At 51.5% G+C, this 15626-nt stretch overlaps 2 protein-coding genes across 9 annotated transcripts in view; one reads left to right on the top strand and one right to left on the bottom strand.

The window, feature by feature from the left end:
• Positions 1-48: 48 nt before the first annotated feature.
• C25H1orf43 (chromosome 25 C1orf43 homolog) lies at positions 49-3238 on the bottom strand. The gene is made up of 7 exons (XM_056510734.1): positions 3015-3238; positions 2530-2631; positions 2273-2381; positions 2056-2109; positions 1648-1814; positions 1480-1538; positions 49-1094 (listed from the first exon to the last, which is right to left on the bottom strand). The coding sequence occupies exons 1-7, from the start codon at positions 3081-3083 to the stop codon at positions 896-898; spliced, it is 759 nt and encodes a 252-aa protein (XP_056366709.1). The 5' UTR covers positions 3084-3238; the 3' UTR covers positions 49-895.
• Positions 3204-15626, top strand: part of UBAP2L (ubiquitin associated protein 2 like) — a 28708-nt gene continuing 16285 nt past the window's right edge. For 2 of the 8 annotated variants that reach the window (XM_056510703.1, XM_056510700.1), the window contains exons 1-9: positions 3236-3291; positions 7103-7232; positions 7725-7802; positions 8352-8462; positions 10830-10998; positions 11299-11394; positions 12107-12152; positions 12439-12551; positions 14091-14150. In XM_056510703.1, the coding sequence (XP_056366678.1) occupies positions 7143-7232; positions 7725-7802; positions 8352-8462; positions 10830-10998; positions 11299-11394; positions 12107-12152; positions 12439-12551; positions 14091-14150 (763 nt within the window). In that variant the 5' untranslated portion in view covers positions 3236-3291; positions 7103-7142. Of the gene's footprint in view, positions 3292-3357; positions 3529-7049; positions 7233-7724; positions 7803-8351; positions 8463-10829; positions 10999-11298; positions 11395-12106; positions 12153-12438; positions 12552-14090; positions 14166-15626 lie in introns of those variants that run through there. The other 6 variants (XM_056510702.1, XM_056510698.1, XM_056510705.1 and 3 more) reach the window with 4 other exon arrangements.

Raw genomic sequence — 15626 nt, 5'->3', positions numbered from 1 at the left:
GGGTAGGGACGGGGCCCTGCAGTCAGAGTCCGGCGGCACACATCCTACTTGAGCTAAACTGTCATTTTATTAAACAGTAATTAAAAAGTGCCGAGGTCTGTACCCTCCACTCTGTGTCGCCCACGCCAGTGACGGGCGAGCTGCCGGCGCTGTCCTCAGCCTGACACAACTCAGACTCAAGGTGGGGCCACGAGCTTCCAGCCCCAGGAGCTGGGCACACGCTGGCATGTGAGGCGCTGGTGAGAGTGGGAGCAAACACCCCCGTGGCAGAACAGATGGGACATTTAACACTGCTTTGTCCACTCGAGATGTCCCCAAATGCCCGGCTGCAGAAGAACGAGTAAAACCTCAGCCCAAAGCGGTACCTTAGCCACGGTGCTAGAACAGGCACCAAACTATTTCTACCCCATCCAGGCAGGCTGGGCACAAAGGGCTGACAGCAGGAACAATGACATCATGGGGAGAAGTGTTCACCCTTCGGAAAAAAACAGACAAGTGGCTCCAGTACCCAAGACCCACACGGACAGGACGGACAAACAGCTCCCGCCAGCTGCCGCAGGGAAGGACGGGTAGAGGGGAGCGCTGGCTGGGATCCAGGTCTTTATAAATAAGCTCAAGCTCATGAGTTTATTCACAGGGTCCAAGACAGTGCAAGACTCAAAGCCTGGAGTGTTATAAGCCTGTGGCAGAGAAGGCCGTGGGGCTGATCCCCGTGGGCTCAGCAGCTCCAAAATGGGCTCCTGGTGAGGGCCAAACTCCAGCAGTTGGAAGGGAGCCCCTGCCGAGAGATGATCTCCAACGTGGTGTGAGGGGAGATCTGAGAGAGCAGCTGGTTCCTGTCAGTGCTGAAGCCCAGACCTGCCCAGCATACCCACTGCACCAGGCCCCTGCACGCTCACAGGGTGCTCTCCAGCGTGTTGTAGTTGTCCTTGAAACTCTTCAGCTCCAGGAAGTGTTTGGCACGTTTGCTCTTCTGGCTGGAAGGAAGGTAGGTGACCTGGATGGTGGTGGGGCTGGAGATTTCAGGGGACAGAGTGAGGTCTTTCACTGCTGACTGGTGCTGCCGCTGGCTGCTGCCACCCCGGGCCTTGGTTCTGCGGGCAGAGAAGAAGCACCATCACTGCTGCTGCCACCCCAGAGGAGCTGCTCAGCTGCATCTGTCTGTCCAACATGAAGCAAATCTGCTTTGTGATGAACAGCACTCACTGAGGTCTTGACACCTAAGGCCACTGGTTCTGTGCAAGTCCCTGACTCAAAGTGGTCAGGGACAAGCAGTAATGTCTACTGTGACGCTGGAACAAACCCAAAACTGCAGTAACAGATGGGCTGCAAGGAAGGAGTGAACCCAGAGGGACAGAGGGGCACAGACAGCCCCTCTCTCAGATGATGGCTGTGCCCCTGAACCCATCTCTGTTCCCATCTTCCTACAGGCTGCTGGGGCCCAGGAACCCAGCACTACATCTGTGCAGCAACACTTACATGTTTGCCAGTTCGTTCAGAGCTTCCTCATACTTCAGATATTCCATTTTCCCAAAGACCTGGATACAAAGAGAAGAGCCCATGGAACGTGCAGCCCAAGCTGTGGTGTGAGCCCAGTGCCAGCAGCAGGGCAGGATGCCTGTGGGTCAGCAGTGGCCCAGCACTCACCCCAGTGCCATAGCGGGCACTCTCGTAGCCGTCCAGCAGGGTGTCAATCAAGGCTTTGCGGATGCCTTTCAAGGAGGTGCTGGAGTTCCGCAGTTCCAGCAGGTAGGCACAGAAGTTCTTCCCTATTAAAGACTTGGGGTACCGGCCCTCTGCTTGAAACGGGATTTCTGCAAAAAGGCACAACAGCTGAAGCACAGGTAAAAATGTCTGTGCTCATCCCTATGGCAGGAATCGCTGGATGGACAGATTTCTGCCTCCATTTGCCCCAGCACATGGGGCGAGCCACCAGCAGCAGAAGTGACTGCTACTCCCCAGTGAGCACCTGGAGCCTCCCCACGGGGCTCTAGCACCCTCATTCAGGGTCTCTCTGCCCCCTTCTGCTTCCACTCCTGTCCTGGACTTCCTCACCTGATGTCCTGATTGCATCCAGTGCCTTCATCCGGTACAGGTAGTTATAGCAGCCTGGGAAAGGGAAACACAAACTGAGATCTCTGCAAACCGTGGAGGGAAGTGGGGAAAGGGAAAACAGGAGAAGATCTCAGGTGACAGGACACCCAGAGAAGCAGTCAGAGGTGTGACTTGTCCCCAGGGGAACAAGAGGGGGATGGTACCTCTGGCACAGTACCTGGTGTCTCCAGCTGCAGGAGCCGGCCGTCATCCTCTGCCAGCAGCCGTGGCTCATACCTGATGTCCTGCACCCTTGACAGTCGAATGTCAATCTCTTCCTTTAAATCCTGGACAGCAGGAAAAAAACATTTACAGACCGCTCACTTTGTGGGATCCAAAGAACAAGAACAGGCCCGAGATAAACTGCACCCTCCCTGTCACCACTCTGAGGCTGGACAGACGGGCCCGTGGCTGTGGGGAATGCAGCATACCCACCTTGGGCGCGTGCTGCCCCACAGGCACGTGCGGGCCACGGCGGGACTTCATGGCAAAGCGCATGATCTGGCGTTTCACGAAGATGAACAGCAGCACAAAGACCTGTGGAGCCACAGCGGGGTGAAGGTCTCACAGCCAGCCTGTGCCCAGCCCTCCAACCCCGCTGAGCACTGAGCGCTGCTCAGCCCGCTAAAAGCCCCACGGACACTCAGGCCAGCCCCACACCCTGCCAATCCCTACAGAGGCTGCCACTCACGTCCTCTCCCTGCCCCACCGGCCCCAGGAGCCCTCCAGCCCCGTGAGGGCCCCGAGCCCGACTCCGAGGAGTTCCCCAGAGACAGTCCGGGACATGTCTCACGGGAGCCTCATCGACTCCTCGGGCCCAGCTCCGAGGACGCGCCAAGATCGGCCTCGCGGGGGCTCCGCGGACAGTCCAGGCCGCACAGACACGCCAGCCCGTGCCGCCCCGTCCCCCCGGCCCTCACCAGGCTGCCGTAAGCCATGACCAGCACCACGTTGACCCCCGAGAGCCAGTTACTGCCGGCCCCCGCCATGCCCGGCCCGGAGCGGGGCCGCACAACATGGCGGCCACAAAGCCGCCCTGCGCCCGCACCACGTGACCGGCGGAGCCCGATCACGTGATCCGTACGGGGCCGCCGCAGCGCCCCCGCGTACGTCACGTGCTCGGCGCGGGCAGCCCCGCCCCGCGCGGTCACGTGCCGGGGGCGGGGCCGGGGGAGTTGTCAGTGCGGGCGGACCCAGGTAAAGTTGCGGCGGCGGCGGCGGCGGCTCCGGTACCGCGCGGCCCCCGAACCCGCCCCCACCGGCCCCCGCCGCCGTCCCCTCCCTGCCCGGCCTCGCCGCCCGCCGCCCGCCCGGCCCCGCCGCGGCCGGCGCCCCGGGGGCGGCTCTGAGTCCCGCCGCCGCCGCCGCTGGGCCCCGCGCGGCCTAGTGGGCCGGGCCGTAGCCGGGGGCTGGCGTAGCGCGCGGCCGCCGCAGGTGAGGCGGGCGGGCCGGTTGCGGGCGGGGAGGGGGGGGTGAAATGGCGGCCGCGGCCATGAGGGCGGAAGCGCCCGAACTCGCCCGCCTCTCCTTTGCGGGCCCGGCCTGGCGCCACCGCGGGGGCTCCCGCCGGCGCCCTCCGGTTCGCTCCGCTCCCTCGGCTCATTGTGTGCCGGGGATTGGGCCGCGGGGTCGGGCGGCTCCGGCCCCGCCGCGCTCTCGGGGCCCGCCCGTCCCCGCCGCTGCCGGCGGTAACAATGGGCGCCGCGCTCCCGCCCCGCCGGGCCCGCTGCTGCCGCCGCTCCTCGCCGGCGCCCCGGGGCCGCGGCGGGGCTGCTTCCGCTGCCCACGTGAAATCGCCGGGCAGCGGCGGCTCGGGGGTCCTGGGGGAGCCCCGCCCTGCTCCGCGTCGCTCCATCCCGCTCCGGAGGTTCTGCTTGCGCCCTCCGGCCCGGGAGTGTCCCCAGCAAAGCGCTGCCCGCCGATCCCGAGTCGGGGGCTCTGACGGCATATCCGGGAGCATCTCCCGAAAAGCTCGTGCTTTGCCTACACGGAATGACTCGGTTTGCGGCCACCATGCCTTTGCTTTGGGGGGAAACTTCTCGCCTTGATAATCCTCTTTTTGGGTCCTCTTTCTGCCCCGTGTTGCAGGAAAAGCTTTACCTTCTCTGGCCATTTCGTTTGGGGCTTTGGAGGTTTTTGCACATGTTAATTAAGCTTTGTTGGAATGGGATGAAAATACCGTTTTTCTGTATTTAACACATCAGGGAAACTGAAACTGGGATGTGCCAGGGCAAATGGCAGCCAGCAGGTCTGGCGCTGCCATGGGGCCTACAGATCCTGATTCTGAAACTGTAACTCACTTGACGTTTCTAATAAAATGAACAGTTTGTTACATTTTTGTATCCCCTCATTTTCTGGAGTCTCTGCACTTCACTTGTGTAGTTGAGACTCTCCTCTTTAGGCCTGGTGGGAAGGCAGTGGTGTGGTCTGAGAAGGAAAGGGGGTAACAGCAAACGTCTCATTTGATGCAGTGTTTTTGATCAGAGGGTATTGTAACCTGTAACCGTGAAACTTCTTGTTTTCCCCAAGTTTCCCTGTCCAAGTCAGGGCTGTTGGCCTGAGGTGTGAGCGCTGCTCCATTTAATGCTGGTGCTCCAGTGTGGACTGGGCACCACTTGCTTTGGCTGGAGCTGCTCTTTCACCTCTGGGTGTATGTGTGCAGGTTTGCTCTTTTGAGGGAAGAGGTGAAATGCTTTTGGGATGGCTTTGACCTGGGAAACTCGTGCAGTGTGGGGCCAGCACTGGCATTGGGGTAATGCAGCTCAGTGCTGCCAGTGAGCTGATCTCAAGTTACCCCATTGAGGAATAAGTTAACTGTGGCCAAATCCTCTTTCCTCAAGGCTGCTGTGGGATCTGCATGGGGACACCCCTCTCACCTGATGGCCTCAGCAGAGTCAGGGCCTGGCTGAGGTTTTTTTTAGATACTTTTCTTAGGGGATTTTTGCACGTTGAAGGACAGATGCTTGTGTTAGTAGTGGCAGTGATGCAGCTGGGCAGGGCGGAGCATGGCAGCTGCTGCACAATGCCTGGGCACTGCACAAGGTTTGGGCTCAGTCTGCTGGACCTGCAGCCCAGAGAAGTTGCAGGTTGGGTTCCTGTGAACACTTGGAATCACTTCCCTCTGGGCCTGTGGTTCTGCTGCCAGCTTGGCTTAATACAACAAATCGTGTGTGAAACTTGGAACTGGAAGAAAGCAAAAATAAATATATGCCATGGGAACAGAGCCTGCAGAGGGGATGGCTGGGGATAGAAGGCTTTTTCTGCCCTGCCTTGGCTTGGTGCTCTTCCCCTGTACCTCAGGGGCTCCTGGTAGCTGCACAGGTAGCTTGGATTGTTTCCTGATAAGGGACCTTGGCACTGTATAGCTGTAAAACTGTAGTGTTAAGTTGCCATGAGGCATGGGTGGCTGTGAAGGGGGGAATTTGGAGGTTTTGTGGGGTGCTGCAGGTGCAATTGCACAGGAACTAGTCTACAGAGAAAGGCACTGGTGGGAGCAGTGTGGGGGATGTATGTCTAGTGCAGAGGCAGTGTTAGGGCCTCCTTGCTCTCAGGAGGGATTTCTCACCCAGTCCAGTACTTGGGAACTTCAGCAGGAGTTTCTCCAGCTTTTCCTGCACTGTTTGCTAACACTGCTTCTGAGCTTCCCTGCCTGGCACACCATGTTTCTGTGTGCTGCCCTGCTCGTGTACAGCAGTGTTTCAGATCAGATCCTGCAGGTCTGATTCTCTTGCTAAGCTTTTCTTCCTGCTTCTGCACTCTGTCTGTGGCTCCTTCCCACAGCCCTCGTGTCTGCCTGGGGTGCAGCAGCAGGTCGCCCCAGCAGCTGCTTTGGGGGGAAGGCTTTACAGTCTCAGTAATGAAACACAGAATGTGATTTCTATGATTATTGAAATTTCAGGGGCTCAGAAGGTGGGAGTCCTGATAAGTGCTGTGGGATGTCTTATATCTCACATTCTTTCTGCCTGGAGAGGGTAAAACCTCAGTGCTAATCCCTTTCCATCACCCCTTGCCCTGAGGCCCAGTGAGGTTAGAAAACTGCTTGCTTTGGACACTCAAACTCTTTTTGGGATTTTTTGCCTCAAGCAGTGTTATCTAACAGTGTTACTGGCTGTTATTCCTTGTAGATATCTTGTTCGCTTTTTTGGTATGTTTTTAATCAAGAATACTAAGAAAAACTTGGTTTTTCCAGTTTGAGGGAATAATTTAAATAAGCAAAAGTAGGCACTTTTGTCAGGGCAGGTTTTCCTTAAAACAAAAATTCCACAGACCTGTAGCACCACTTATTGCTGGAGCATTTTTGCTTCTCCTGCCCTGCTTTAAAGGCAAGACAGGAGAAGGGGAATTAGCTGATGTGTCTGAGGCTCTGAGATGCTCTGTCCTCCAAGTGAAGTTGCTTTGAAGCTTTTTTCAAGCCTTCCTCCTCCATTTGATAGCTACAGCCTCAGCTTGGGCTCATGGCAGGTCTGTGACCACTCACACATGTTTCAACAAGAAGCTGTTCAACTCTTTGTCCGTGGAATGGCTTCAAGCTGAAGGAGGGTCAATCTAGATTACCTGAGAAAGAGGTTTTCTACTGTGAGGGTGGTGAGGTCCAGAGAAGCTGTGGCTGCCCCACTTCTGGATGTGTCCAAGGCCAGGTTGGATGGGGCCTGGAGCTACCTGGGCTGGTGGAAGGTGTCCCTGCCATAGCGGGGGTGGAACTGGATGAACTTCAAGGTTCCTTCCACCCCAAACCAGTCTGTGATTTTCCTTTGGCTCCTGGTTGCCTGGTTGCTCCCACCTGGATGCTGGTGATATTCCATTTGGCACTCTCTGCCGTGGTATTCAGAGAGAAACCCCAAGAAGTACAAGTGGCTGTTTTGTGTGGGGGGACTGTGGTTTTAGGGGAGGGTGGGGACCTACAGCAGCCATTCTGGCTTTGTTGTCTTTGTGATTGCTCAGTCTTGGTACTGCCTTTTGTTTTTGGTGTCTAACAGTCCCTTCTCTCTTCTCCCCTGACCCACCACAGAGTTCTACCTTGTAAATACTGTTATTTGTATATACTGTAAATGATGACATCGGTGGGCACTACCCGAGCCCGGGGGAGCTGGGAGCAGACACAGACACAGAGCCAGACGCAGCACAAGCAGCGGCCGCAGGTAAGGCCGGCGTCCTGGAGCCAACCCTGCAGGTGGGGACCTGGCACTGCTGCCTGGTCCATGCTAACAGGGTCCCTTTGTGTCACAGGTGCTGCTGCCACAGCCAGGTGAACTGGGCAGCTGCTGGCGTTTCCACCTCTGTCTCCAACTGCTGCTGAGATTTGGGTTTACTTCCATTTGTCCGTTCCTCACACACTTTAATGAATGCAGGTGCCTGAGAAGCCAGATGTGGTTTGGGTGGCTGCTGCTCATCCGGTGCTATGAGGCCATTCAACAGTATATCCCTTTCTTCCAGACTTCTCTTCTTGCTCCTTTTTTCATCTCACTTTCTCCCTGGAATTTTCCTTCTTTGACCCTTGTTTGTGCCTTCTCTTTGCTACTGATTCCTTTCCAGAGTTTCCAGAGAGCTTGCCTTAGCAGAATGGCCTTTGGAGGATGGTTTGGAAATGCACCACTCTGATGATGTGCTCTGTCTCTCTCTGATTTCTTTAGGCTACTGCAGAACAGATTCGACTTGCACAGATGATTTCGGACCACAACGATGCTGACTTTGAGGAGAAGGTGAAACAAGTGAGTGTGGAAAATGGAAAATGATGGTGAACTCTGACAAGAAGGCGAGATTGGTATTGGGAGTACTGTGAATACTGGGAGGTGCGGGAGGGACACACCTGGCTGCTCCCTGAATTTCCTTGGACTGGCTTCATAAAGTTGTATCACAGCATGGTTTGAGTCAGTAGGGATGTTAAAGGGTATCCAGTTCCACCCCTGTGCTAGGGTGGTATTTTCCACTATCCTGAGTTGTCCAAGCTTTGTCCAATCTGACCTGAACACTTCCAGGGGTGGGGCAGCCACAGCTTCTCTGGGTAAGCTGTACCAGGGTCTCACCATCCTCACAGGAAACAATTTCTCCTCAATAGCCTGTATAACCCTGCCCTCTGGCAGTGGGAAGCCACATAAACACAGTTAAGCTGAGAAGGCTGGGGAGATTCCATAGCCCTTCAATTTTTTGTTGAAGGGTTTCTGGTTTGGGATTCAACTCACTTGCCCTAAGACACCCATAGAGATTTTGGTACCATCTCGGTGTGGAACATGCTGACCATGGTGGTGTCTTCTCTCCAGCTGATTGATATCACAGGCAAGAACCAGGATGAGTGTGTGATTGCTCTGCATGACTGCAATGGAGATGTCAACAGAGCCATCAACGTGCTGCTGGAGGGCAATCCGGACACGGTAGGAATAGGTCCTGTAAATCTGGTGAGGCCTAGTTCAGTGTAACTGCAGATTTGGAGGTGAGGCATCCAGTAGTGTCAGGATAAGGAGTGCCACTAGTAACTAGCTCCACAGGAGCATGCACAGTGTGACTGTGACCTGGCTGCTGAGCACTGCTCTCTGTGGGCTTGCACAGGCTGTGAGAATGATCCTAGGCTTGTGGGAATAGAGGAGAAAATGCCATAAGTAATTTGCTTCCTATTACTTTTGAATCTAAGCAGTTCAACAATAGTACAGTGATATCTGCATGTGCTTTCACACCAAGTGAGTGTTAAGGAACTTACCTTTCCTCATCAGGACTGAGTGACCTGTATTGAAAGGCAGGTGTGTGTCAGCTGTGGTTCCTTTCTGTCAGAACAACATGGGTTTTGTGTCTCTGGCCCTAAAGAATAATTTCTCAGTGATACACTGACTGGCTTCTGTGCTGCTGCCTATGCCATGGTTTTGAGGCCCGGTTTGTTGTGGATTGGGCTTGGCTGCTGTTTCTCATGCAGATGCTTGTCTCAGGGAAGTCCCAAGAACAAGAGTGCTTGCTTAGGAGGAGGCTTGCACCTGCATGCAGAATGTAATTTCTTTTGTGATAGAGACAGCAGAGATGCAAGTACTGTTGCAGCCCAAGAAAAAGCCTAAAATGTGATAACCACTGCTGATTTATCGTCCTGGCACTCCAGTTTGGGTGGGGCCAACTCAACTCTGAGTTGAGAGTCAATATCATTTTAGAATATTATGCTTTAGCTCTTTTTTTCTTCCTGTAATAAGCCCTGGGGGAATGTGGATGAGCTGGACACTTCAGACACAGTTTTGTGTATTGCAGCTACTCCCCAGTGTCTGGTTCTCTGCTTGCTTTGGTTTCAGACAGGTTCTGTACAGCACAGCTATGCTTTCCTCCTTGTCTTTAGAAAGCCCTTTCCATTGACAGCTGAATAAAATAGCTTTTGGAAAATCCTTTTAGAAAAGGGAATAATAGGAATATGTATTCCTGAGGCACAGCTCTGCCACAAGTGTATTCTCCTCCACATCTCCTGTAATCAGTGACTTCTAGTCAGAGAACAAACCCCTGCTATCACAGCAGTTTATTTGCCTGGAGAAGCACATTGCTCATGAGTAGCATCCAGGACAGTGTGCAGCACTTGGTGCTGTGTAGCAGCACCTCCTTTTTTGGATGGGCAGCATGAGGCCCTGCAGGTCAGGGCCATGGAGAGGCAGGCAGGAGCTGGCAGAGGAGGTGCTGGGCTGCCTCTGATCCAGCCTGGTGGTCTTGCAGTCACAGCATCTCTGAGCACAGGCAGCCCCTGCACTCCCTGGTCAAGTGCCTTGGAGCTGCTTCTGGCCTGGATCCAGTTTTTGCAGAAAGGGGATTTTCTTATAAGAAACAGACCTGTTAATTGTTTGGGTGCTCTGGTGCTGAAGACAGCTTACCTGCTGAGCTAGTTACTGGTAATGTACTGTATTTCAAACAGTAAAGGAGCAGGTATGATCTTAGCATCAGATTAGATTTAGTTAAAAAAACCCAAACAGTTACTTTAAAAATGTTTATTTGAATACTGTAATTTTAAAGTTTATTTCTGAGCCAGATACCTATGGAGACAGACTTTGGAAGCCTTGGATTTGATGGCAGTTTGTGGCACCATGTTGTTGGGTTTTTTGTCACTGTCCCTGTGTACTGCTATTCAAAACCTGGTGATTGTCAGTAGCTTAAGACTATTTTTAATTGTTCTAACGGTGTGCAGCATCAGTTTGAGTATGACAACATTGCAACTGTCAGAAAATACATGGGTGCAGGCCCACAGCAGTGAGCTGGAGTCATAGTTAACATTTTGCAGTTGAACTTGCCTGTTGGTTAAATTCTGTGATGCTTTTCTCCATCTGAGATGGTACTTAGAGGAGAGGTTTTGTTAATAACTTTGCATCTGCAGAAAGAACTTACCCCAAATGTTGACTGCAGATCACTGTGGAATGTTTACCTGGGTTATTCTGAGCTCCTGGTGACCTGTGTGAAATGGCAGGCTTTTTTTTCCTTAAGCAAGGTAAATTTATCCATGCTTTTAATTCTAGAAGTATCATGACCTCTCTACTGAAGAATTTTAGTAGATCTTTTCAGAAATAGAATAATTTATCTCCTGTTACCTCAAACTGCATGCCAGTTAGCTGTAGGAGAGCTTGGCTCAAAGGAAGATGATGTGCTGTATGCAGACTGATAGGCTCCTTAAAAATTTGATTTTTGTGGAGGCCCCTGTTACATTCTCTGTAGCATGCTTGAATCTTTGTGTATGTGCACCTTCTGTTGATCTAACTGTGATCATTTCTTTCCCCTCTGCAAACCCTCAGCATTCCTGGGAGATGGTTGGGAAGAAGAAAGGTGTCTCAGGACAGAAGGAGAGCGGGCAGACGGAAGCCAGTGAGGAGAGCAAAGAGAGCCGGGAGCGGGAGCGGGATTTCAGCCGGCGACGTGGCGGGCTGCCCCGGCGAGGGCGAGGTGCCACCCGTGGAAGAGAGTGTATGGACCTGCCCTTTGATAACCCACACCCTCACTGCAGCACTCTGCTGCATAGCAGCTGGCAGCAGAGCTTTTCCTGGGAGGAAAATCACCCATGTGCATGTGTGGATCTGTTTAATGCTCCCCTGAGATCATTCTTTGTGCCCTCGCTTTGCCATTATCTTAAATCAAAACTTCAGGGAGCATGTGGTGATGTGGTCCTGCACACAGCCACTGCATTTTGGGGTTTGAGATGTGGTCTAGATCCCTGCTAAAGCAGGATGAATCTTGAAATTGTCTTTGCATTGTTCTGTCTTCCAGTTCGGGGCCAGGAGAATGGACTAGATGGTGGTAAGAGTGGAGGATCTTCTGGAAGAGGCACAGAAAGAGGGAGGCGGGGACGTGGCCGAGGCCGAGGTACACACGGGATGTGAGGTCCCCAGGGGGTGGGAGGAAAAGAATTACAGAAGTGTATCTAAATCCCATGAGGTTTCAAAGCCTCTTTTATGTGAGGAATTGCCAAACTGAAAAGATGCACTTGATTTTTCTGTTCTCATGTTTACTTTTAGTGCCTACATGTTGCTTTCTCATCTTAAAGATGCTAGAAATAGCACCTAGTTTTTGCATCACATCCATGGAGTTAGAAAAACATGCTTTATTACGGAGGTGGGAAGTTAAAAACCTCAAGATTGACTGTTTTAGCAGGTGGGCCAATGGCTTGTTAGCAGCACTACCTGCATCCTCATCATTCTTGCACATGTATCTGAGCACCACCACTGGCTCTGACTTTAAATACTTGAGGCAGAAATTAATTTTACCCCAAAATCTACTGCTTAGGATTTGTTGCTGAGGTCACATACTGCAGAAATCAGAACCTGGGGTCCAGTACTTATGGTTTGTGCCAGCTGGAAACCTCATCTGAGCCTGGAATGATGCATTGCTAATCATGCTGCCAGCCAGCTGAGGTCCCTCCCATACATCGAAAGATGTTGCTGGCAATCCCATCAAGCCAGGAGGATCCTCTCCACTTTCGTATTCTGGACATCAGAACTCTGTATGTTGTTCAAGTGTTTCTTTTCCCAGTGATGTAGAGCCAAGGGACAGCAGTGCATGTGTGTGTGTTTTACAGGTGGCTCTGGACGGCGAGGGGGAAGATTTTCTGCCCAAGGCATGGGGTAAGTTTCACTGACACAAACATAGCAAAAATAAAAGTCTGTGCATGAGTGGTACTGTTTGTGTCAGTCGTATCTGTTGCCATTTTTCTTTTTTAAAAATTTTTTTTTTTTTTTTTTTAATAAGGCCCAAACTGCATCACAGTAACTTAAATTTGGGATGGTTGGTGTAGCTCAAGCACCTCTTTGCTGAGGGAACTGTCTTGGGATGTGTTATGGTTGGAATAAAATCAATTGCTTTCCAAATGCTTTGACAGAGTGAGCATTTCCACCCTCATATTTCTTGCAGAACTTTCAACCCAGCTGACTATGCTGAGCCGGCCAGCACGGATGAGAACTATGGGAATAGCAACAACAACACGTGGAACAACACTGGGAGCTTTGAGCCAGATGATGGCACGAGTGAGTGTCCTCACATGTGTGTGTGCTGGTTTGTGTTGAGCGAGAGTGTCCTCACGTGTGTGTGTGTGTGCTGGTTTGTGTTGAGTGAGAGTGGATTTTGCATCCATCCAGTTGCCATCAGGACATTCAAGGCAGGTCTTAGGCTCAGGGATGGAGGAGCAGGTTGCTGGTTCAGAGATGGATTTCAGTGACCCTGGTACTTTGCACATTAGAAACAGGCGCTGGATGATTGCTCTGGGGTGAGCGTGTGGGTGCTGTTGCTTGATAGAGGCACAGGAACACTCACCTCTATTTGTTTTCCTGTAGAAACCATGCTACTGCTTGAAAACGTGTTTTTTTTTAAACTGTGGTGTGATAAGCAAGATCTCCCAGTGTTTGGTGCATCCTCTAGAGAATTACTTAAAGTCAGATGTATTGCTCTTTATTTTCATACTGGGAGCATTCTTTCTTTCATGGTCATCTTGCTCAAGCCATGGTGGGATGGGACTTCAGTACAGAAGCAAGCTGAAGGCAATTCTGCTTCCTTCCATGTTTGAAGCAAATGTGTTTGCTGGGTGATTCTGAGCACCCCACTGCCTCTGCACATTTTCCTGCATTGGGAAACTGGTGCTCTGGGTTTTATTTCACATGTGCACAATATTGAGACACAGGTGAACTCAGATTTTGCAGTGTGAGAATGGGATAGTCACAGTCCTTGACTGTAAGTAACCATGGATGGGGGTCAGGCAGGGCTCATTGATGGTTTTGTCGTTTTTATGGAGCAGTCTTGCACCACTGCAAAGTCCTATTTTTCCACGATTACTGGGAATTTAAATGTAAATAGCATATCTTGGGTATAAGAAGCATCCACACCTGTGTTAATGGTGCTTCAGGCCACTTCCATACTTTTTGGTTTTGCTGATAAATTTGGAAAGAGAGAATTAGAGTCCCATTAACTGGGATACCTTTCACTTCATAGTTTTGGTGTCGGGGAGAGAGTTTGTTTGTGTTTTCATGGGGGTTTTTTGGATTTTGTTGAGTTTTTTTTTTCCTTTAGAAAAACAGCTGTTGTGGAAACCAGCAGACAGGGTGATCATCTCCTTGGCAGCTGAGAAGGGGCTTTAAATACCAGAGGGAGTAGAGTGGGGGGTTGTGTTTGGGGCAGTGGATGTGCTTGCCTCCTCAGAAAAAGGATGGGAGTGGACAAGCTCTGTGTGCTGGAAGTTTAACTGTCTAGTGGGAACAGGCTTCTGTGTGAATGGTTTTCTTTTTCCTGTGTTGGTGTTTTGTGGAATTTGTGGGTTAGAGTGTGGTTAGGGGGAATGGAAGATTTTTCTGACAAACAACTCAGATTTACTCTAGTACTACAACACAGCTGTGAAGTTTGTGCAACACCACTGGTCACCTGTGTTGTGTGTGGTTGATTTGTTTCCAGTTTAGTAGCCACAGGCATCTCTTGAAATTAATAATATCCACAGGTACATGGGGGCAGTGAAACTCAGCTATGCTTCAAGTCAAAATTTCACCGTTTGTCTTTCTTTTCTTTTTTTTTTGTTTCAGGACTTGATTTCATTGGGGGTGAGGGGTCAAATTATCCCCGAAAATTTGACACTGCTCCTGGTACGATACATCCAGGTGCACTAACTGCCCCGGATACCTTTACTTCATAGCTTTTTAAAAAATCTGAAATATCTGTGGATATGTCATTCTTCTCTCTTTTAATTTGTTAATTTTAATTATTATTTGGCATTTGTTCTGACTGTGCTTTTACTAACCTGACACCTTGAATGTAAATTGGGAGAGGCTAACACCAATTCCTGTGGACTGTGCAAATTTTAACTTCAGCCATTGCTTCTCAGTGCCCAGAGCAGCTCTGTGTCCACAGTGCTGGTGACAGAGTGTCCCACCCGAGGGCAGGAAGTGTGAGGCAGCTCAGTCATGTTCCCTTTTCTCACAACCCAAAAGCTGTGACTTGCTGTTGTCCCCATGCCATTCTGCTGCCCTCCCTGCTGTTCCTGCTTAGGGTCATACCACTGCTGCAAGGGCAGCTGGTCTGGCTGAGCTCTCCTTGCTTTGTCTCTGCTTATGGCTGCTGCTGGGTGAGCAGTTCCCAGGGGCTGCTCCAGCATGCTCAGGCTGCCTGGCTGCTGCTCTTCACTTCCCTACAGTTGAAGAAGGTGGTGGATTTTGAGGTGACAGGGATGCTTGATGGCAAAGCTGCTCAGTGCCTGGCTACTTTATTTCCTGCTTGTATCCTGTTGTCCTTATGAGGCCAAGGGATGTCCATGAGATGATGCAGTTTGCCTTTCCTCCAGAAAATTCCATTGGTGTCCATAATAAGGACATCCTGTTTGACTGTCTCCTCCATCTAACCTGAGGTTTTGAAGTTGAGGCTAAGGGACCTTCCAGAAGAACTTGCCACTTGACTCTTGAAGGTCAGGGCAGGAGAAGTGTTGGGACTGAGGAGTCTCTTGGGCAAGGGCTCAGAAGCAGGCAGACAGACATGGAGTGCTTCTGCTGTGTTGGAGCATTTCCTGGTTCTCACCTCAGGGTTAATCTTTAACTTCCACAGGCAGTACAAGGCCATCTGCTCCAGCACTGCCATTGTGATTTTGCTGCCCTTTGGCTTTGTTTGGATTAACATTCCTTCGAGGTGCAGAGTGGGGCCTTTGGGTCTGCTGCCTTCCTAGTGCAGGGTGGCAGCCTGTATCCAGTCTTTGGGAGGCAGCAGACTGCTGGGCTGTGGGAGCAGCAAGCTGGGTAGTTATCTCCCTGTTTAAAATGAAGAGAGGGTGTATCTTGGGAGGGATTAGAAAAACCTGGAGACACAATGAGATTTTTTTTTTCTTTAATCATATTCATATTTACACATGTTGTTGGTATAATTTTACTTTTTCCTCTTTTCCTTGGTTTGAGGAGGTTAAAGACCAGCAGCTTTTTGAAGGGCTTTCTGAAAGCAGAGAGGAAGGCTTGCTGTTCAGAAGACCACCTTTGAAATGGTGTTAGAAGGCTCAGGGTATTGCTGTGTTACAGCTCTCCCCTTCAGAACAGCTGGAATGGAGAGCGATACAGTCGGTTTCTTTAAAAAGCCTTCCT

The sequence above is a fragment of the Oenanthe melanoleuca genome, chromosome 25, assembly GCF_029582105.1.
Source record: "Oenanthe melanoleuca isolate GR-GAL-2019-014 chromosome 25, OMel1.0, whole genome shotgun sequence".
NCBI classification, from domain to species: domain Eukaryota; kingdom Metazoa; phylum Chordata; class Aves; order Passeriformes; family Muscicapidae; genus Oenanthe; species Oenanthe melanoleuca.
The sequence above is the reverse complement of the archived record's forward strand: the minus strand, read 5'-3'. Positions and strand labels throughout refer to the sequence as shown.